At 46.5% G+C, this 22,840-nt stretch overlaps 3 protein-coding genes across 4 annotated transcripts in view; all 3 read right to left on the bottom strand.

The window, feature by feature from the left end:
• The window catches only part of cadm4 (cell adhesion molecule 4), an 83,961-nt gene extending 77,881 nt beyond the window's left edge, over nucleotides 1-6,080 (bottom strand). The window contains exon 1 of the mRNA XM_035530837.2: nucleotides 5,742-6,080. Coding sequence (XP_035386730.1) covers nucleotides 5,742-5,817 — 76 coding nt within the window. The 5' untranslated portion in view covers nucleotides 5,818-6,080. The remainder of the gene's footprint in view (nucleotides 1-5,741) is intronic.
• Nucleotides 6,081-9,673: 3,593 nt separating this feature from the next.
• On the bottom strand, nucleotides 9,674-16,354 carry si:ch211-79k12.1 (uncharacterized). Its single transcript, XM_027007317.3, has 7 exons — nucleotides 16,196-16,354; nucleotides 15,248-15,369; nucleotides 14,313-14,526; nucleotides 13,099-13,250; nucleotides 11,424-11,568; nucleotides 10,880-11,021; nucleotides 9,674-10,430 (listed from the first exon to the last, which is right to left on the bottom strand). Exons 1-7 carry the CDS (start codon nucleotides 16,296-16,298, stop codon nucleotides 10,343-10,345), a joined length of 966 nt encoding a protein of 321 aa, XP_026863118.2. The 5' UTR covers nucleotides 16,299-16,354; the 3' UTR covers nucleotides 9,674-10,342.
• A 2,540-nt stretch (nucleotides 16,355-18,894) lies between these two features.
• si:ch211-79k12.2 (uncharacterized) lies at nucleotides 18,895-22,078 on the bottom strand. Of its 2 annotated transcripts, none has more exons than XM_027007266.3 (3): nucleotides 21,425-22,078; nucleotides 20,794-21,064; nucleotides 18,895-20,680 (listed from the first exon to the last, which is right to left on the bottom strand). In XM_027007266.3, exons 1-3 carry the CDS (start codon nucleotides 21,443-21,445, stop codon nucleotides 19,248-19,250), a joined length of 1,725 nt encoding a protein of 574 aa, XP_026863067.2. In that variant the 5' UTR covers nucleotides 21,446-22,078; the 3' UTR covers nucleotides 18,895-19,247. The 2 variants fall into 2 exon arrangements, with proteins under 2 accessions (XP_026863067.2, XP_026863068.2); XM_027007267.3 differs by having other exon boundaries at nucleotides 18,895-20,677; nucleotides 21,425-22,075.
• Between the last annotated feature and the right edge of the window lie 762 nt (nucleotides 22,079-22,840).

The raw sequence follows: 22,840 nt of genomic DNA, 5'->3' as shown, positions 1-22,840 counted from the left end.
TACACAAACAAGCGTGTGTCTCATCCATGACCCACCACTCACTGTGACAGGCTCAGTGCAGGGTGGGTGGCTTCAGAAATAAATAAACAAACCACCCAGCCGGCCAGCTCATTGATCATCTGCTCTCTGCATCTCCTGCCATGTGTCTGCTGTTTTCTTGTTTTCTGCTCTCACCTACACGGTGCCTCCTCTGCTCTCCAACGCCATTTGTCTTGCTGGCATTGTGTTTCTCATCATCTCTCTCTCTCCTCCTTCTGCTGTGTTAGTTTCTGTTTCTCCTCTCCTCTTCTCTCCTCCCCTCCCCTCCCCTCTCCTCTCCTCTCCGCTCAGCAGGGTGTGTCCGGCCGGGCACCATGACCTCGCCCACGTGTGCCATGGATGGGATCGTTCTCGTTCTCTCTCTCTCTCTCTCTCTCTCTCTCTCTCTCTCTCTCTAGTGCTCAGCCATGTAACACTAGCATAAAGTTCCACCCACACATCACTCGGGCTGGCAAAATGAGTTACAGGGATGTGGAAAATAAATTCTAAATGAATTTATGAATTCCTCCCCACCCCCAGTGCATCTCCTCCTTCCCCATATCCCAGGCTGTCCGCTCTGCGCGTGCGAGAAGGGGAGATGTTATCCCGCCTCTCGAGGAGCCATGTGTCCCCGTCTCAGTTTCATCCCTCGATCGACCCCGCCGAAATAATGCCAGCTCAGGACCAACCCGCTGTACCTGACCCCTGGTCAGTGAGGGGGGCCGGAGGTCTCGTGCATGCCTGCCTGCCTGCGTGTGCGTACCTAGTTCTGCTGTATTTGTGGGGACTAAACAACATTGCAGAGACATTTTGGCTGCCTATAAAAATCGCATTAAGACAAAATGCAGTTTTATGTGAAAGAGTAAAAGATTATGATTAAGATCAGATAATTCAGACTAAGCTTTGGGCTTTTACGTTCACCCCATAAGGGTTTTTAATACAAGTGTCTGTGTGTGCGTGCAAGTGAAATGAGGTCTGGGAGCTTGTGGACGGTCATGGAAACAGGACTGGGAATGTCCACCTCTGCTGTTCAGGGCCCTCAGCAGTGGTGGACTCTTAATTCAAAGGCTTCTCCCCCTCCACACAGTTTCTCCTCTCTCACACACTCCCACACTTCTCATTTTTCTGCCTTTTCTCTGGCTCATAAAACTCTCTTTGTCGTACAGTCTCAGCTTTAGTTGTATCACACAATGAGATCCACGAGATAAAAGGTTTGCTTCGAGATCCAATAAAACAAAAGAAAAAAGAAAAAAAAAAGTTCTTTACTTGTGTACGTCTGGGCTTTTCCGCTGTGAACGCGTTGTGGAATGACCCGAGTAGGTCCTTAAAGCATTCTTAAGGTTCGCAGAGTCAGGCTCGTGCCCCTGAGAGACGGACATTAACGGTGCCCGCTATGGTCCTGCTAAGACAAAATGGAGATGTTAGAGGAAGGCACTGCGGAACAAACGACCTGTTGACATAAAGAGGAATAGGAAGAGAACAAGAGGTGTACTGCACGAGGGAGGTCCCCTTCAGACAGCCGAAAGCAAGAACCTAGTGGATCTCGCGCTTGGCATGAAGTGGAGGACGAATTGAGCTAAAAGAGGAGTTGGAAAATCCTACAGAAGAAGGCACAAATAGCTATTTCAATAATGCATTTCGATGTTACTGCAGCACTGCATGAAAAGGTCTCAAAATGACTATGACAGGAAAATATTTATGTGGTCACCTCGGTGAGTCCGTTTAAGTTGCACCCAAATCTTCCACACATGCTTCTGGTATCACCGCTTACATTCGATATAAAATTTTGCTATTATACATCTCTAAACATTGACACTACTTAACACAGAACTTCCAAATTTGAACAGAAACTCTAAAAGGGAAGTAAATAACTACATTTAGAAGTGCAAAAAAAAAAACAAAAAACCTCTGAAGAATCGAGTTTAATACTCATATGCATAAGCACAAAAGAACTGACATCAAGGTCCAATTACGGGACAACAGCAGGAGATGCGCACGAGTGTTAAAGAAGCGTCTGAATCAACCGCCTGACGGATAATTGCAGTGAAGTATCACCAAAAAGCCGCATTACTAATGCAAGAACAGAAATCAAAGAGTCTCTCTCTCTCGCCCTGTTCCTTACTCTGCGTGTCTTTTTTACTTTCTTGATCTGCTTAAAGAAAAGTCATTGGAAGGCTTAAAGGCAAAGAAACAGGCTCGCGGCGTCCAGACCGGACATCACATCCTTTCTGTTAGTCTGACTACAACTCCCTGCACTTCTGTTTGTTCCTGTTGGTGTTCGCACTGATGTTTCACACCGCAACTCTGAGACAATGAAATATCAATGAAATATCAATGAAACCTCCCTGAACCACTGGGCCAGCGGTTCGCGCGAACTTGGCGGCTCCCATCAGGACGGCCTGTATCCGCGCAAAGCCGAGAAGTTAATCTAGCCAAAGACTCTCAGATCCCGCTCATGCTGGAGGATTTCTCTTGCCTGCCACTTTGAATGCAGCGGGACAAGGAGGTTTCACTTATTTTAATTAAATGTCAACATCTTTATTTTACCGGGAGAATTACGCTCCCATGGGTTGAGATCAAAGGATAAAGCTTGGCTTATGTTAAAGGCGTTACACAACAATGTGTCGAGTCGAATTACGATTTTTCAGTACCACATACCGGCGGGTATAAACGGGCTCCTGGACCTACGGCTCCCACCTCTAGCCCCCCACGAGCTGATGAGGTTGAGTCCAAACAGCTCCTGTAAGCTCCGTAAGCTACATTTTTTTTCTATTTTTCCTCATAGAAAAAGGAAAACAAACTTCAGGGATCTCCTCCAGCCTCCAAATCACTGGTGCACTCTTATCTTTCGGTCTGTGTGCAGGGGGATCAGTATACCCATTTTTGAATCCTCTTTTTCCAGTTTTTCCTCCCTTTTGTGGTTTGCAGGCAACTGCTCTCCACAGTAGCTGACAGACTGTGGCCAAATGGTGAACAGATCTGAGTGAACGACTCAATGCTCTCCACCAAATAAACAAAACTGAGATGATTACATGTACAAGACCAATGAGAGCTCCAGTCATGGCAGGCACAGTGCTGGAGCCAAGATTCTGTTCTCACTTTGGGGGGGTGTGTGTGTGTGTGTGTGTGTGTACGTGCGGGTATGCGCGTGTGGGTGAGTGTGTGGGTGAGAGACACAGACAGAGAAGTTGGTCTCAGATGGCAGTACCAACATGTTTCTGCTCGCCCAGGCCTGAGGGGACACACCAGTGCTAAGCCCTCTGAAATGAGGAACTGGCTGTCAGTGCTTAAAACACTCCAGATGAACAAAACACACTCACACACACACACAGTCTCACACACACACACACACACAGCCACACACACACACACACACACAGCCACACACACACACACAGCCACACACACACACACACACACAGCCACACACACACACACACACACACACACAGCCACACACACACACACACACACAGCCACACACACACACACACACACAGCCACACACACACACACAGCCACACACACACACACACACAGCCACACACAGCCACACACACACACACACTCTCTGTCTCTCACACACTCTCTGTCTCACACACACACACACACACACACACACTCTCTGTCTCACACACACACACACTCTCTGTCTCACACACACACACACTCTCTGTCTCACACACACACACACTCTCTGTCTCACACACACACACACTCTCTGTCACACACACACACACACACACACACACACACACACACACACACACACACACACACACACACACACACACACACACACCTCCCTTCTGTCCTGGGTCTTTCTCTCCTCCAGCCCTTCAGCATCCCCCCATCTGTTTGCGATCAAGCAGGCTCTTCCAGCTTCATTACTTATCCAGCCATTATTCCATTTCTTGCATGCCCCGCCTCTGTATGTGGACACCCCACCTGATTCTCCATCTCCATGCCCCACTTCCATTCCTACCGTTCTTCTTCTGTAAGGAGACGCGTACCCCTGTCATCACCTCTCCTAGACATGAGACTTTTCCCTGCAGCTCTCCAGAGGCAGAAATGGAGACATGTAAATCTGCTATCCAAAGTCCCATCTGATTTACACAACGACAAGGTGTGATCAGACCTGCTTCTGCTTCTCTCTCTCCCCCTCTCTCCCTCCCTCCACCCTGTCACCAAAGAGATTAATGACTATGATCACAAAACCGCCTCCACCACCAGCAGCTCCAACCCAATGAGGGACCCCAACTCTAGCCTCTGAGTACTGTACACACACACACACACACACACACACACACACACACACACACACACACGGCTCATCACGCATAACAAACACATGCTGGGAGCTGAACTGCAGGGTAGACCGTGGGATACCATATGACCTACTGAGCTCCATTTATTAAAACGTGGCAAATTATATTTCAACCCCATACATCAACCCAGCATGAGAGCGAGAAAAATGAGAGGATCACGATTACGGCCCATATTGCAAATTACAAATACTACCTGAAATAAAAGTCATATGAAATAAAATTGAAAAAACTACAAAATAATGGAAACAAAAACTAATAAAACGTAAAGCAATTGTATACAAGAGATTTCGTGTTTTTGATGTTGCTTCCATTGTTACCAATGAGGAACAAAGGAGTCTATTGGCTAAACCTTTATGACAGTAACGTAAAGACAGTAACGTCTCAACCGAAAAATCTCCGGTCTAGAGCTAATGCTCGGGTAAAGAAACAAAGCCAGATCTGCGAATGTTACTGTAATCCAAATCACTTCCGATGGACTTATCACGGGATGGCAAGCACGAAATATGCGGCCCTGTTGGGAATAGCACGGGACAGCAGACCTCCGCGCCGAGAGCACCGAAGGGGGGGACCCGCGAGGGAACACCACACAGCAGGAGGTGCGAGAACAGGATGAACTGGGCAACGTACAGGTGCAATCAACAGCCGTATGTCTCGCATGAAAGGCGAGCGCGCCCGGAGTGCGACAAAGGAGCGGGAGAGGCGAGTTGGGTAGACGGAGAGCATCCACGACCTTTACGCGAGGCTCTCCGGGAACGTTATTGATCAGAACTAGTAGCCAGAATAGCGCATGACCGTACGCATGCAAGACAAAATGGATGCACATATATTCTGTCGGGGAAAAAGAATGTTTAAGTAAAATGTTTATTAAAATCATTATAACGTACTCGAACTCGCTCAGTGGTCATACCTGCTTTCTCATCCAAGGAACGAGTTTGTTTTAAACTAGCATAATAAACATAATCATATAAACACAAATGAAAACAGTGACATTAACATGCGTGGGGTCAAGCGAAACAAAAAGTAGCAGTTTCTCGGCAAAGAGGTTCACATTTGCAAGGAACCGTTCTCACTTCCTCGCTGCGGGGGTTCTGCGATCGGAACCGCGATCAGAAACGTGTGCCGCAGTTACCGCCACGTTTGACATCTTAAGCCAATCCGTTTTCATCAAAAGTGCGGAGGAGCGAAGGCACGAGGAGTGGCACCAGCGCGGCGCACGTGAGTAAACGAGCCCTGCCACGCTGAACCTCGCCGTTCAGACGTTCCTACCTTCAGCGGCGGGAATACCGAGTGATGGCACTCTCTCCTCTCTCAGGTGCACGGCAGGAAACGTTAACGACAAGTTGCCCTTAAAAAGTCGCAAAAAGCCAAACACAGAATGACAAAGCGTGCTCTCACCTGTGCACAGGAAGCAGAGCGCGAGTACAGCGCAGAAGCTTACGCGGCACGTCCAAGCGGATGGCGATGCCATCATGGCTCGTATTCCGCTTTCACCGGGATTAATTCCTCTTCGGGGTGGACAGCGATCGTAGCGCGAGTCAGGGAAGTTTCTCTCGCAGCCCAGCGCTGGTTGGAACGGTGGTGTGTTACATACTAACGCCCAGCAGACACGCAGCCGCGTCGCCAGACTGCACGAAAGCCCACAGTAAGGTGCTGTTTCGGCGGGGACGTCTGAGCACTAACAGTCCTCACTACTGCCAGGGGCGTGAGCAGCCCGCGCCTCCGCCAATGGCCTTTACGCGTGCACCGTTTGAAGATTTTACGCGTCCGCGTTTGCGGGAGGGGTTTTGGGAAAACAATTTAAAGGGAAAAGTGATTGTTTAAAGCAACCCTTTTTAAAATAATTGAAATCAATGCACAATAAATGTGATTCACTGCAATCATTAAATACACTGCAGCCTTAGGTCAACTTCATGAACGGACATTCTTAGACTAGATAGATAAGAGTGCAAAATCATTAAACTCACTTAGTTCACATATCGTATTTTGACATTTTAGCACAACCTACAGTCTAATATTTAAGATACATTAAAATTAGCCTTAGCTGTGATTGCTTATATTGAGTACTGCTGAATCCGGAAGCGTGTTTGCATGAATAGGTTATCGGACGTTGCTAGTGAAACAAGTAAAGAACCGAATTTATTGGCTATAAAAATAATCTGGACAACATGTACTAGATTAACTGAAACCCAGCAAACAACTCTGGTAGATGTGTGATAGAATCCGCAGTGTAGTCGGCGCGGCTATAAAACCCAATCCTTTCCTAATTTATCGCTGTTTATCGCGTGCACCCAAGCGGTCGTAGAAACCCGTTCAAAGCGAACGTCAAAGCTTGTATGTAGCGACACCACCTGACAAGGAAGGTTAACAACAGTCCATTTAACGACGCGAGTTTGTGCCGGAGAGGACACGGGCAAAGTGCGGCGGTGCCACTGCGCGTGGAGCGTCCCCGGGCACGGCGCGCGCGGTGTCTTTGCAACGGAGACAGAGCGCAATGAGGCCACGCTCGCGCCGTGGGGAAAACAACTGCACTTCCCATTTATTTACATTGCAAACGTTATTGGGTTTAAATTAAAATTGCAAATATGCAAAGTTGTTGCGTGGATGAAGGTTGTTCCGTGGTGGGTTGCGCGACAAATCATATTTAAAAACTCTGATTTTAAGGTTTCACGTTATTTAAAGACGGAAAACCGAACCAAAAAGACGTTATAGTTTGTTCAAATCTAACAGACAGGAGGGCACCAAAACCACGGGGACTTGTGGGATCCTGACAGTATCCATGTCTGAGTGCAGCAGACATTTTGTGTCAGATAAGTCGGAAAGTTCAAATTAAGCTCTGTCTGAGAACTAGTTTAAAAGGTATCCGATTCCCCAGATACGTCAGTTTATCTAGTCAGCTAGTTAAGATATCTAGAGTGTAAGTACGTTAGTTTGCTCTGTGTTAGCTCGCTAGCTAGCTAAAGTATTTGATCTTCATGGTTGCAGATTCATGTCTTATGACTAAATGTACTGTTTGGATGGCTCATGACTAAATGAATGGCTTGACCTCACCCATCAGTCACTTTTCGTAAAGCTTTCTGGAAAGAGCACATGGAGAATAGCCAACTGATAGTTGGCATGTTCCGTATTATTGAACATATGCGGCCTAACAGTAGGCTGTAGACTTAAACCTTTTAACACAACCTAAATAACAATACTGACCAGCTATCTTAGCCAGCCTGGGGATTCAGGTAATGGTTGTGTCCGTTGATGCAGGAAAGAAGAGACAGGAACCAGTGCGTTACCCTGTGGCCTTTTATTAATGCAGAGCTCTGGAGATGTCACTTCACAACGCAGTGCGAGTGAGATCTAAAGCATAACTTTGCAACAGACAAACTTATAGTTTCTCTCGCCTTGTGCCACTTCTGCTTTTGTGTTTTTCCATCTCAGCCGTCATCTCTGTTTGACCGTCTCGTACACATGTCTTCAATTCCTTTTATTTCTAGTTTCATGTCTGGACATACAGTAATTATTTTATTAATTCAAGCATTAGTCCTATTTCATTCTGCGCATTATTCTCTATTAGTGTAAGCTTAGCATTCATTTAATTTATGAAACCCCACATGGTACAAGTTCAAATATGTGAGACAAATATGTGAGTGAGTCCAGTCATATTGTCTCTACATATCTGGAATAGCCTGGTGCTGAAATGTTACGTTGGAGTAAAAGCAAATAGCTTCCTTTCAACTTGGCGAAATGTCTCCGCACCCACGAGGGGGCGTGGGTTTCTCTCCGATGACGCAATACGCGCTACCTCTATGTGGATGTAGGTATTTCAAAGATTTGGCAAATAAAATCGTCTATCCACAGTGATATGTACGCCATTAAAATAAGAAACCGTGAAACCCTTAAACATTTTGACGTTTTAATGGCAGTTGCCAGCTGGGAAAGTGTCCCACAATGGTAGGACTGTGGGGAAAAGTGTTATATGATATTACAGAAGCAACGTCTTTTCTACTGAAACTGTATCATTTAGACTATTATTTTCGTGACGCATCTTCACTGCTTTACTCTCCACTAAAACAAAGAAGCTGAAACACTTCTGAATGATCCCAGTCTCCAGATGAACTCTGCCCCGCCAACTTTACGCTCAGAGGCGCAGCGTCTCACTTTACGCAAAGGACCTCCAAAGTGTAGCGCGTTGTGCGCTCCCCTGCAGAACCTACCGATAAGAACTACGCGCGTAAACGCTGGCTGAAGGAGAACTTGAATAATCTGCCTGATAATATTGTCTCCGTTGTGCTCCGTGGCGCGTGGCTCGGTAATGGAGTGTCATTGTTAAAAAGCTGCGGCTTGCGCGTTATTAACGGCAGCCTCCGGTCAACCGCACACAGGCAATAAAACCACATAAAGGCGCTCATAAATGGCGCAGACAGTAGTAATGAAATGAGCAGTTATGATAGCATGGGCTTTAATGAACTGTCGCGCTCCGCTGGAGATAACGCCACGGAGGGTAAAATACGAGATGAAGTTGTTAGCGATGGATGAACTCCGCACGGTCCATCCAGGTGAGTAATATAAGGTAGCGGAATAATGCGCGAGGTTGAAGCCCTGAAGCGCCTTTTTGGATAATAAGCCTGTTCCAGCAATTTGCTACAAGCGCAGTCTGCCCTAAGCCCTCTAGATAGAGATTTTGGATAATAAAGCACATTTTTGAATTTTTTGCCAGGATACATATTTTGAAGTGGAATCCATATTATACCATCATTCTGCATTGATTTAATCAAGTGGTGTAGGTGAGGGGCTACACCACCCAACCTAACACATTATATGAGCAGTGTGAGCAGGAATTATTGGTGGAATTACGTGTGTCCCGCAAACTACATCTATCTGAAATTCTGAATCTGAACTTCTGTAGTAGTTTGAACTCTTTAGAGGTTTTAGTAGCGTGTTGAGTTCTTGCCGAAGTGCTGTACTCTTAAAGAGGTAACTTAAAAAAAATTATCTGGGAGTTCTTTAGGGCAATGCAAAATATGGTCTGGCAGTATCTCATATAAACTTTGACAATTGTCTTGTGACGTGGTAGCCCCCCCCCCCCCCACTTTAGTCAACTCAGAACATAACATCAATTCTCCAGACCCACCTAAGAGTTTGTTTTAGAGGACTGAATCGTGTCGCTGAAGGCAGTGGCAGGTGTCTCTGAGGTATTTAGTCTATCTCCCATCAGGCTGTAATGGAGTCTCTGTGATGCATGGGTAGACATTCAATTTACAGTACATTGTCAATTTTTGTCACGGCCATGTTACAAATCTGTGTATGTGTCTGTATCTAAATTAAATCTGCAACAACACTTATCTTTAAAAGCAGTTTAATGCGTTTAAATTTTTTAAAAAGTACACAGAAGTATGAAACTTAGTGCAAAAGATTTAAAGTGCTTCCGTAGTCCTTGGTTGGGTCTGAATGTCAATTCAGTTAAGGTGCTTGCAAGTAAAATAGCTATTACATGGGATCAAACAATTCAGCTCAAATATATGTATCAGGCTAAGAGATCTCAAACCTCACAGGCCAGAATGATTGTCTTACAAGAATAGATGCTAATGTGTTTGCCAGGGAAAGAAACTTGTTTATAATCCATGGCTAGAAGAACAGGATAAGAGTTTACTTAGAAACATCAGCCATTTAAAGCTCACAACAGCATACTGACGAGCCACAGTGCCCTGCCACCACCTCCTCGTGATTTAGACAATAAACATGAATCTTAATTCTGCTGGATTATGAAATCAATATAGAGAAAATTGCACACCTTTTGCCGAAAAGCACGGCTGCCCGAGCTGCTGATGGAACCACAACATTAAAACAATCAGCCCAATACCTTTTCTCCTACACACCTTTCACGCTTTCTGCAGTTTAATATTCAGTCTATCTTCACCCCAGCGAGAGCGGCCGTCGCTTAACAGATCTGGGTGGTTCTTCCTCCTTTGCTCCTTAAATCTCCCTCACCCCCACCCCCCCGCCTCTCGTTACACCAGAGGGTCTTTGTCTCCAGTCGTGGACGGCAGGGACTCCACACTGTTCTTGTAGATGGGTTTCTTCTGGGAGTGGTCATCGCTGGAGGAGACAAAAAGATGCAGTGTTACGAGGGAAGGAAACGGCTGCGAGAGTCACAGATGGACCCATCTGTCTGGGACGGCACGGTGGGTGGGACATCCAGGAGCAGCTTGCTCTCGGTCCTGGTCTTCATTTGGGCCTCGTGGTAATACAGCCATGGGGAACCATGGAGCCCGATCACCGTAGAACCTCAGATCATGTGAGCTACAGCAGCAATGGTCCCTTTAGACCATGACCTTTGGATCTGGGCCACGCCAAATGGCCTCTCAGTAATGATCAAGAAAACGGGTAGTGATCTCATTTGTAACAGTGAATTTTCCAGCCAAAGCCTTCATGAATGGCTGCGGATAAAAGGTTCACTTCGAGCAAAAACACAGGTGAGCTTCTGAGCAAAGGGAGTCTAGGTATATGAATTCTACTATAAGCACACTCAGGTGTGTGCTACTTACATGGGTCCTTTGCTCGTCCTCTGTTTGGCCCGACGACAGAGGAAGACCGTTATGGATAGGATGACGACAAAGAGAGCCACGCCTGCCGCCGATGTCATCAGAGTGATGCGAGCAGTCGTGGACTCGTACCACGCAGCATCTTCTGTACCGCGTGCACACAACACACACTTCCTGTGATTAGTTGCCAAACTAATTTTTCTTTCCTCCATCTTTATTTTACTCCTGGGCATTTTGGTTTTCTCTTCTATTTTGTTAAACTCATCCCTTCCCGCCCTCTTATTTTGTCACTGTAATTCTGTAGCTCAGTATCAAGCCACACCTGCGTATCCACACGTTAAATAATAATAACAACAAAGTAATAACTTTACACCCCCTCCACATCTACTCGCAAATATACACAAAACCATCAATTGTTCTGTGTTAAAAAATTCATATACCTACACCTTAAATATTCTTGTATACCACTAGACTCGCAAGGTGTAAACCACAACTCCAGGAATCCCCCCCCCCCAGCACTCTGGCGCCCCCTGCAGGCAACACCGACCTGGCAGCACAGTGATGCTGATGGTGTGTGTCTTGACGAGGGATCTGACAGTGGGGTGCTGAGCCGTGCATGTGTATTTCCCACTGTTCATATCCCTCACTTGTTCCAGCCTCAGCGTACTGCTCGGAACAATCCAGTCCTCTCCCTGCAGAGAGAGAGAGAGAGAGAGAGAGAGTCCACCAAAGACAGGAGGAAAAAAAGAACCACAGTGAGAGGAATGAGGTGATGACAGGAAGACAGGAGAGAGGGTAGCGTAATTAGAAAGAAAGCTTGTGACCGAGAGCTGTTGCTCACACGTGCCCTGTGAGAGACAAAGTGATCTTAGCCAAAAGTGTTCGGGCTCAAAGCTGACAGCAGAACTAAAGTCTCCCAGTGAGGCAAAGATGAGCAGGATAATTAACCCTGACAGTGGCATCAGCAGAGTTTTATCTGAGAGTGCACTGCTGAAAAGGAAGAATAATGAAGAAGACAGGCAGCCAAAGGACCAAAAAGTCATAGAATACCATGTAGAGAGAATGGAGCTTTTTCCAGTAAGGGGGGACAGCCCATCATAATCACACAAATTATTTTGGCACGACGGGCACCTGTGTCGCTTGCCAAAACAGCCCAGTCAATTTTCGACTGTAACCAAATGGAGCGCTAACTTCTGAATGCTAATCCGCTGGCTCCAAACAATGACTTCCTGCTTTTCTTTCTCTTCCAGGGAAGTGAAAACTAAATGCAGTGGCCATGCCTGTTACACAGAAAAACTCCGTGTCCCTCCCGGGAACGTTGGGGAAGAAAAACAGCCATCCATTACGGAGTGTTGGTGAAGACCGTCATTGCAGTTTAACACACTGCTCACGTAAAAAAAAACAATCTTAGGTGGGTCTCAAACATCTATTTCACTCTCACTCTCTCTCTCTCTCTCACGTTTCCGTATGCTACCACACTGTGTGCAAGGCGCATTTATTTTACATTTACCCCAATTTCTGCTAGAAATTGGTAAGAAGGTCCCTGTACCATACACGTTTGTTCTAATGATGGATTATTCTAGCTATAACAGGCAGCCATGGATTGCCTATTTTCTATTGGTCTTTCTAAAGCGTTTGAGTAAATCAGCTCAGTGGTTAAAGCACTTGATTTATAATCAGAAGGTTGCTGGTTCAAGCGCCACCAGTGCCAAGTTGCCACTGTCAGCTCCCTGAGCAAGACCCTTAACCCTCAATTGTCAAGTTGTATTCACTCATAATTATAAGTTGCTTTGGGTAAAAGTGTCAGCTAAATGCTCTAAATATGTTGAAAGTGAGGTGCCCTTGTGTTATTTTCTTTGCATATTGAGCAATTATTGCAAGTCATATTTTTAAGACTTTTACTGTGAAAGGTGTCATGCTTTTACTGTGAAATGCATGGTGGTGGACCATTCTCATGACCTTTGGATACAATGTTCTTCACGTTCCAGTTGCTGCCAATAGATTTTATGGCACATTTCACATCTTGCGTCTCAAGTTACAGTTGGTCAAGTTACAATCATCCGTGTGTCAAAAACAACGGCTTGCGTTATAAGCTACAGCTCAGAAGCCATTCTTTCCTCGTGTATGACTATTGTAGTCACACCATACAAATCATTATTAATTCCCAGGACAAGCTCTTAAAGATCTTACTCTGATTTCCCTGGACGTGGAGTAACTCTTACCTCTTTGGCCCAGAAGTACTCAGGAGTCTCGGAGGCAGAAGTGCAACAGTTCAGCTCTACGTTGTCCCCTAGTGACACACGCAGGTCCTGCAAGGAGTAGTAGCGAGAGAGGGTGCCCACCCCACTCCTGTACACCGACAGCTCGCGCATGTCTGAGAAAGGTGAACACAGACGCTGACGGTTAGTCAAAGGTGGGGCTGGAAACGATGGCAGCATGGAAAAAGGGTGAACCAGGCAGCAGGTGTGAAGCGGACGGCTCCACGAGTCCTGGAGGAAGGACGTGTCCACCCTCTCGCCAAGACTAGAAGCCATTAGGCCACAGGACAGAATTAGAGAGCAAGTGGGGTATTGATAACACCTATCAATTGGCAACAGTTTGAAAAAAATGAGAAAGAACTTCACTCTGGAGGTAACTGTGCCAGGGGAACAGAAGAACTTCATGGGAAGTTATTTAGCACTGACGATTTTAAAGTGCTTATGCTCGATTAAAACCTCCTCATCAGCCTTTTGTCCAAAACCCCTGACCTTACTGCTGTGCAAACCAACTCTGAAACTAATCAATAGTAATGATTACGGTCTATCAAGTCTTCACCCACTGTAATGACACAATGTGTGTAATGGGTCATATTCTCCTGTCTGTGGGCACCGACCCTTTCCATAAGTCCCCACCAGTCTCTACCATTCTCCAGTTTTCCGATAAGCTGCCATTATCGACTCAAAGACCCACTGAAAAACACCACTCGATATCATGCTCACTGCTGTCACTTTTGGAGAACAATGAGTTTTCCATCGCTTCAACTCTCTCAGCCCATAATAGATACACTCATTGTTTCAAAATGCTATAATATTCATCTTGATTTTCAAGGATTACTGAATCTGGGGACCTGCACCTTTTGTAACAGGCTAACGTCTGATTTCAGCAGCTCTCTGATGTCACTTGATCTCTATAAACATGCAGAGACATGAGGCTTGTAGCGTCCTGTAATTATGAGTTTCCCGATACAGTTCCCAATGCGGCAGCATGATTCATATAGAAAGATTTTTTTTATTGCTTTCTAAGTTTTATATAATAGCAAGCGCCTCAGGTCCCTGATTCATTTCTTGAAGATAAGTTTATTATGCCTGGTAAGAGTTATAATACTGCGTATAATATTAGTGGTATTTTCACCAAATCGTGCCGTGGTTTGACATCACCCAAACTCCAGCGGACTCACAGTGAACAGGAATGGTGAAAGGCAGGGAGGAGTTATCCGGGTCAGTTGCATTGTCAGAGATGCAGCGGAACGGTCCCGCCATCCACGTTTGGACCCTGGGGAGCTTGAGGAGCAGGCGCCCGTTTTCTCTCGTAAACTCTACCCCGTAGAAGAAACAGCGACGGTAAAGGTAGCTGTACTGGTCCATGTCCAGCCGGTACCATCTCTGCATGTGCTGCAGGGTAAAGGAGACAACTTTCATTCCCAAATATATGTTATCCATAACCATATGGATAAACCATATTAAACACAACTAGAGGTCCTATTAAATAGCAGCGCGCCTGATTAAATGGAGGAACAGCACGGTTTTGGACACTCAGTGCTTAACTATTAATTTAAATACCGAGAATAATAAATACCGAGAATGAGGAAATGTCTCTGAAACCCTTTCCCAAATGTCCGTCTACAGAAACAGAGAACATTGGAGGGTTTTGTGTTGCCAGACGGCCCATTTGTGCGTGGTAGTAGGTGCCGCGATTCCTCCCAGGACTGATCTCCGCGAGGTGCTAAATGAACTGCCTGGCCTTCAGTGGAACTGGTTTTCTGCCCAAACCCAAACTCCGCCTGCTCAATCTCCCTTTCTGCCTCAGATGCCTGTCCTTTTAAGACTAGACAGCAAAGCCCTGAACACAAGCCTCAGCCTGTATGCTACGTAATCAGATGACTCCAGGAGGTGATGGACCACCACACTCTACAGTAATCACCCCTCTGGGCGGTGCAGCACACAGGCTGTCTGTACATCCACCTCGAACACTGTCAGTTCCAGAAGGGAAGAGAGGAGAGGAGAGGGGGGGGGGAAGGTTTTAGTTCCTCCACTGTGCTTTTCTTTGCCGTTTCTGGGGAAATGTAGGGCGGTTTGATGGAAGCGCTTCGTAGCCACTGTATAATCACCTCACCTTAGAGAACTTTTCAAATTGCAGCGTGCTGATGTTGAACTTGGACTCTGTGTCGACACACTCCAGAGTCGCCTCACCACCCTCCAAGACCGGCTCTGTCGGCCCTTTCACGATGAGAGAAGCTACGAAACACACACATCCATATATTTTCTTATAAGTACCATGTAAACAATTCAAATGGAGCTTGAGAAAAGTCCATTTTAAAGAACCTTTATCGGTCTCTACTGTTGTCGTTAAGGTGAGCAGTAGGTTTTTCAACTCTTCAGACATACATGACAAAGCCGAAGTGGAGCTTAATGATCAGCACTCTACATGATAATTGTTTGAATAAATCTGTAATACTTCGTATAAACAAATAGACAAAAATGGCACAAAAAGGACACTGCTTATATGGATACATAACATCAATGAACAGTGCCTAAAAGAAACGGAAGGCGCTCGTGGATATTGCTGGAAAAACCCGTCGCAACAGGTTTCACAACCTGCTTTAAGAATGTTTGGTACACAATGACTTGTGCGAAACAAAAACAAATGACCGGGGTTTTCACTGGCAGTCGACTTCTTTTCGAAAGAAACATCAACTGTGTTTTCACTGCTCATACTGGTCTTAATACATGTAGATATTAACCCATTACACACTGCTAGTAAACTCTTATCTTTTGAGAACACTCAGTTAATTTCAGTTACAGTTTAATACCAGCTACGCCCCCCATGAAAAAAGCAACTTTTGTTTTCCTTAGCTAAAGGTAATTGGTTTATTTCTGATATTCAGCAAACTCATACAAAACCCTTAATCTACAAAACCCTTATATACGTCTATAAAGAAAATGAGAAAATTAGGTAATGTGTTAAATGTTGAACAGATAAAAAGCAAAAGATGAAGAGAAAATGAAGAGAAAGAACTGGAAAATGTAGGCCCAGTTGAAATAGATCCGTCCGGATATTTACCAGTGCCATACTGCAGGAAGGCGAGTAGCGCGGTTACGAAGAGGACACGAGCCCGCATTCTGAGTGTCTCGAGCGCCAAAGCTTGGACATCAAATGCGCACATTCACGTTAACGTGACTATATATCCGGGTGAAGGCGGAGCCTGCCCATGCTTTGGGACTATGGTGCGAAAATTACCCTGCAAAGATCAGTAAGAATTACAGTGGCTTGCTTGTGAATAATTAGTATCTAATTTCGATTGGCCCTGCTGTATCTGTTTATTTCTGCTGTGAAACTTGGCGTCCAGATCCCCGCGCTCTTCACTGCGTCACTTGTCTCCGGGCGCACGTTCACCTGAAGGTTGCATCGTGATGGGGGTGCAAATGGTTTTAAACCCACCACCTGACAAAACCCCTTTTTGTAGACGCAGTTATCCCTGATAAACTTTGATGATGTCAAGAAAAACATAATTAATTATTGAATAGTCAGCCAAAACCCGCATTAATATTTATAGATTATACATTTCGATTTAATCGGATTTGAATCTTTCATTCACACCTGTTTGAACACGGCCTTTTCCTACCTACTTTCCAGAAACGTAGGAGAGGCTTATTAAGTCTGAATGTTTATAACAACAAGTCGAGACGTGTCAGTCTTCTGAAGTGAGTGCACATAAAAGCAAAATGAAAGAAAGCAAACGCGCGTGACGCGGGTATTTCCTCCACCAGGCTTGCTGATGCACGCTCTTCTTGCTGTTCTTGCGCGCATTTAGGCGCAACGGAGACGCCGTGCCGACCACTAGTGTTGTGCAGTTTCAGGCGTGAAATGTAGCCTATATGTCTGAAATGGCTTTCGACCAGAAAGTGGGTCGCTGTTTCATGCATAGTTGAACATCTAAAACCAGCCAAGCCAGACCGTTGGCTTGCGCACACAAGCAGCACAGGGCGAATAAAACTGCCGAGGGAGAGAGACCCTCAAAGCCCCCGAGGTTCAGCGCTCAGAGCCAACGAACATGATGAGGCCATCCTTCGCGCTGCAGGATGGCCTCGTATGGACGGCCTCGTGAAAACGCGAGGGGATTCTGACGAAATCTTGCCACAGGCGGCATTAAAAGTCAAGGAACTGTTAGAAAAACGGCAAACACGACTTCATAACCACAGCGTATAGTTAAGCCTCTTAGATGAGAACATATTAACCAAATATGCAAAATAGTCGATAACATAACTGCAACCGATTTTAGCCTAAAATCTCAAAATCTAAAGTAAAAACGGTGTACTACATTTAATATTTCAGCCAGTCTATGACTGGTATGTAGCCTTTTTTTGCACTGCCTGTGGGGGGAGAAATAACAGACTGAGATGGTGAATGCTGTCAATATCAGTTGAAGGCAAAAAATAAGCCAGGTATGTAATTCACACAGAAAATATATTTATTACATGTCCAAAGATAAATAACAGCAGAAAAACCCAGAGGAAAGCTCTTACTGGTGCACAGTTCAGGAGATAAACGCAGGACATCAAAGTGTGGATTTACAGAAACTAAATCAATCCACTAAAAGAACATTACGGTCATTACAGGTCATCCATGGCTGCATTTAATCGCCTTGCTGATTTGTTTTACTGCTAAGAAAAGGCAGCTGAGTTGGCTGCCTGCTTGTGGTCTTTGATGCACACCAGTGCACTTTGCAAGTCCACAGTACAAGCAAACCAGCAGCAGTGCAGTGTGTGTGTGTGTGCGTGTATGCATATTATATATATATATGTGTGTGTGTGTGTGTACATATATATATTTATTTATTTGTTTGTTTGTTTGTTTAATTTTATTATTATTATTTTTTTATATGCGTGACAACAGAACACCACTGCAAATCTGCATAGGAAAAAAACACTACTTATAATATGATATGGGATTATATAGACCGCCACTCAGGTTTTGAACAGACCCTCCCATTTTGATCCAAATAAATCAGTGATGTGTCACGAAGGCTTGGTCTCAGCCGTCGTAGTTATGCAACGTCTGAAAATAGGAACAATCTTACACCATAAACAGTGGCCTGACAGCTTGTTCTTACAAAAACTTCAGCTTCTACAAAACTTTCTCCCTGTCAGAGAACAATCTTTAAAAAGAACTTGTAATAAACCAGTGACAACCGATTAACAGGGAATTTCCTTTAGTGGGATTACTTTGGTGAAGGTCTTTTTTTTTTTTTTTTACTAGCAAATGACTCTTAACAAGAATGGATGAGAAGTTTTCTTTTATCAGGGAAAGTGAGAACAGATTCTCATTTACAAACTCAGTCTGAGGAAATGAAATAGGGCGACAGGGCTGTTACCCCAAGGAACAACTTCAGTACGCGGTTCAAATTAGCGCCTGTAGCCAGAAACCTTCCCAGCACTTACAACAGCTCCATAAACAACACAAGCTTCACCAGCGAGCATCAGTTTCGGGGAGATCTACCAAGAACATGAGAAGCTAACGGAGGCAGTCGAGGTCCGCTTACAGACTCTTACTAAGAGCGGCATCATTAACAATCCCCATCTAATGGTATGGCTCCACTCTTGCGACTTACCCACTATCCATTACACTTTAGAAATTACCCTTGAAACTGTAATTACATTTAGGGCAATGGGACCACTCGTCAAAGTTGTATTAAACATTTGTGCAGGTGCCATTACTGTGAGCTCATTCGATGCTAAAAGAAATGACAAATATGATGGATATCAAGTTGGCTTATTACCACTTAAGAATAATCATTTTTTCTTTATTTGGCATGTTTTGCATAAAAGAATTTGTAATAATATCCTTCCAGTGGCAGTTGTCTTACTTTCTAGGTTGTCGTTTCTGAAAGTGCTATTCAAAACACGCTTTGTTAAGGCCACACAGACAAGCATAAAAACGTGCAAATGCTTTATCAAAACCAAATTACTCGTCATTAATGACAAAGATTACCAAATTAGGAGGATTTCAGACCACCTGCAAGTTACTTTATTTGGATTTAAGTCTGGCCAAAACTGTATGGTTTAAAACGAGCTATGGTATTGTCTTAATGAATGTTTAGAAGACCAGAGTCTGTTTAAGTGTGCTCCTTGTCCTGTTCTGCTGGCCCCTCCTCCTGGCCCGCCTCCTGCCCCGCCTCCTCACTCGAGTAGTGCTCCAGTGCCTGGTGCTTGTTTCTTGACGGAGCATCCCGAAAGCGCCGGCCGCAGTCCTCGCAGGTGTAAGGCAGGGACCTCCTCTCCTCGTCCCCCTCCAGGTCACTGCTCGCGGGGCCTCCCCTGGGTGCAGACACTGCTTGGTCCGGCCGTTCCCGTTGGGCGCCGGCGCCGGCCAGGCTGGGCCGCCCCACGGAGCTGGGCTTGGTGACGATGCCGTGCACGGTGCGGTGGTGGAAGCGTACGCCCGAGCGGTTGGAGAAGCCCTTGCCACACAGGCCGCAGACGAAGGGTCGCTCGCCCGTGTGCATGCGCATGTGGATCTTGAGGGCGCCCGACTGCGTGAAGCATTTCCCGCACTGCGCGCAGCGGTACGGCTTCTCGCCCGTGTGCGTGCGCTGGTGTGCCCGCACGCCCGCCAGGTGCGGGAAGCCGCGGCCGCAGTAGGCGCACGCGTAGGGCCGCTCGCCCGTGTGGATGCGCCGGTGGATCTTCAGCGCGCCCGACTGACTGAAGCTCTTGCCACAGTCGGCGCAGGAGTAGGGGCGCGCGCCCGTGTGCACGTTGAGGTGGATGCGCAGGTTGCTGTGCGAGCCGAAGACGCGTCCGCACTCGGTGCACAGGAAGCCGCCGGCCTGAGCGGCGTGCTGCGCGCGCTGGTGTTGCAGGAGCTGTGAGGGCCGGGTGAAGGACGCGGCGCAGTGCATGCACGCGTGCGGCTGCAGGCCCTCCCGCTGGGCGTGGCTCTGCTGGTGACGCAGCAGCTGCGCGCACGTCGGGAAGGTGCGCTGGCACGCCAGGCACGGGAAGTGGGACGGTGAGTGGGCACCGTGGCGGCCCGGAGCTGGCGCCGCGCACGACAGGCACGAGGCGAGTGGGCAGTGGTGGTGGTGGTAGTGGTGGTGCGCGTGGGTGTGGGCGAAGTGGGAGTCGGAGCCCTGCTGGGGGCGGAGGAGATGGGGGCAGGGCTGGAAGCCACGGTGGCAACAGAGACAGGGGAAGGCCGGGACAGGGTGCGGGCACACCTGGGTGCTGGAGGCGGAGCCCTGTGTCGGGCTGTGGGTGCTGGTACCTTTGTCCTGGTGCCGGGGGCGACCGGGCACGGCGCTGGACGTGCTGCTGGGATCGCCGGTGCCCTCCTCCAGGGAAAGGCCCAGCCCAAGACACAAGCCCAGGCTGACGGGGACCGCGCTGGTACCTTTGGCCTGGGCCGGTGACGCGGACTCTGAGGCAGCCGCAGGTGGAACCTGGGTGGAGGAGGAGCTCCCTCCGGGTTTCAGACTCTGCAGAGAGAGCGCTCCAGGCATGGACGACAAGGGGCAGCCTGGACAGGTGCAGGTGTGAGGCTGAACTGCTTAGGAAAGTAAAACAAAGGTGAATTCTTCGCACTCACATGCTGGGCTACCAGCATCAGCACATACACAATACAACACTCTACATTTTCCAGCAGGGGGCGTATACACTCACTTTGCTGGTCGTCACAGTCTGCAGACTCCTCACTGCTCTCTCCGGACTGCAGACCAAACCTTGCCATGTTTTTCCCCGGGCTCTCCCTAGCTGCAGCAGTGGGAGCTTGGCGAGAGGTTTTGGGTAGCGCTGCCTCCGGGCCCATAGTCTCCCAGGCAGAGCGCAGCGACTGCTGGTTAGGATATTTCAGCAGCTGACCAGAGGCAGACGCACTAGAAGCCACGAGGTCACCAATGAAGTTATGCATGTCCAGCCAAGAGCTAGGACCGGACTGTGTTGAGAAAAAAATATCGGATGAAAAGGCGAGGGCAGAGAACGGCATGAAGCAGGATTCTGTACATACGAAATGGAAAAAAACGACAACAAGGATTTCTTAAAAGGTTTCCGACTTGGATACCGAACAACAAAATGGCCTGACGCACGAGCCACCACAAACACGTTCCAAATGCTGCCTTCTGGCACCAAGATGCCGCGAGATCCCAAATGTCATCTCAGCATTCGCCCCTGGGCTTTTTAACACGCGCTGAACCCAGAAAGCTCGCCAACGTGCTGCACGTTCATCCTCTATCGACATTATCGGCTGTTCGTGGTGTATCTCGCGACGAGCCACTTCACGTGGAAGTATACTCACCGCAAATTTCTCTTTGTCCATGACACTGGGTGCACTACATATTTAACGACAGCCAAGAACCTCTGGTTATGATTTTGCACGTCCTAGACCGACTAGACTGGTTATACCGGCATGTTTCCCGGACTGCTGTACCATTAGCTAACGGTAATACCGCTGTTGTTACGTCGCCATCTTCCTCGTGCGCGGTGGTCCGTTTCCGTGAGCTCGGTCGTGTCACGTGAGCAGCGCGGCGTTTAAGACTCAGACCGGCTGTCGTTTCTGAAACTGCGTAGCCTACATTTTTCTGCACTTTCTGCTCCTGTTCATCCATACCGATGGTGCGCCTGTCCAAGGTGCGTGTTCCGCGTTACAGTAAAGTCACAGCGTTTCATGCACGTTTTTTCTCATACTGCACCAAGGCCTGACACGAGCTGAGAGAGGAGACAAGGGTGCAGAATATACGAAACGTTTTTAAACAAGATGATCGTTTAAAAGAAGTCTGTTACACAAGCAAAATTCATAAAATAGCAACAAGAGATGAACAAATGAGAAAAATAAACAGTACATGTATGTTTAAGGCCCAATATATGTTAAACTGAATGTCTTTGGAGTCTAGCTGTTTTAAAACCTTTTGTGTGAAGTCTGAATAGACCTCGTCTTCCCTGTGGAAATGAGTAGCCCACGGTCTCCTACAGATCTGTAAAGAACACCATGTGACGAGATGGTGGTATTCTTGTATTCCCCCCAGTGTGTGCGTGGGGAAAACAAGGCATTATTAATGTACTTTCAATCTGACCTCTGTAATCATAACTGCCATATCAGATCTCTTCAGATCTCAGATGTCAGATCTTCAGATATCAGCTCTCAGGTCGCAGTGACGGGTCCAAACATGACAGCAGTACTCTCAAACGTCAACTCACTAGAGGTGATTAGTAACTAGTTATAGTTATTGAGTTACATGAGTCATGGTTAAATCTTATTACTTTTACTTACGCTCATTTATGATCTACATTTGGTCGTCCACACGTAGTTCTGTATGTGATTCCATGTCACTGCTTTAGTCGCACTTGTATATCTCACCTTGCAGCTTTTTATTTTTTATTTCATCAGAAAAGAAATTGTAAGTCTCAAGCTTCATTTGCAATACTGATAGATGCTGTTTTTGCTAAGAAATCACGCTGTTCAGCACAGTTGTTCGGTATTTTCTTAATTATGCTATTCGAACTCCTACTCAAGTTGTTTTTGTGGTACAAGCTACATATCTGTGAGTCATTACTTGTATGAGTAATACTATTTTTATTTGGGTTTTGGCTAGACTACATGCCTCCAGTGGTCAGATATGAGATCAGATTTCTGTATATTTAAAAATGTTTTTTTGTGTTTTTTGTTTTTGCCCTCCATGCATGTTGTTCATTATTCCCACAAGCAGCACATACA

Source organism: Electrophorus electricus, chromosome 14 (genome assembly GCF_041902795.1).
Source record: "Electrophorus electricus isolate QZ-2024a chromosome 14, ASM4190279v1, whole genome shotgun sequence".
Classification (NCBI taxonomy): Eukaryota; Metazoa; Chordata; class Actinopteri; order Gymnotiformes; family Gymnotidae; genus Electrophorus; species Electrophorus electricus.
The sequence above is the reverse complement of the archived record's forward strand: the minus strand, read 5'-3'. Positions and strand labels throughout refer to the sequence as shown.

Excerpts from the sequence above, each read along its gene's own strand:
- si:ch211-79k12.1 (XM_027007317.3), bottom strand. The coding sequence starts at position 16,298 with ATGTGCGCATTTGATGTCCAAGCTTTGGCGCTCGAGACACTCAGAATG. Across the intron at positions 15,370-16,195 it reads CTTCCTGCAGTATGGCACTG|CTTCTCTCATCGTGAAAGGG; the intron begins GTAAATATCCGG and ends TGTGTTTCGTAG. Across the intron at positions 11,022-11,423 it reads CAGCATCACTGTGCTGCCAG|AAGATGCTGCGTGGTACGAG; the intron begins GTCGGTGTTGCC and ends CACGCGGTACAG.
- si:ch211-79k12.2 (XM_027007266.3), bottom strand. The coding sequence starts at position 21,445 with ATGGACAAAGAGAAATTTGCG. Across the intron at positions 21,065-21,424 it reads TGGACAAAGAGAAATTTGCG|TCCGGTCCTAGCTCTTGGCT; the intron begins GTGAGTATACTT and ends TTCTCAACACAG. Across the intron at positions 20,681-20,793 it reads AGACTGTGACGACCAGCAAA|CAGTTCAGCCTCACACCTGC; the intron begins GTGAGTGTATAC and ends TACTTTCCTAAG.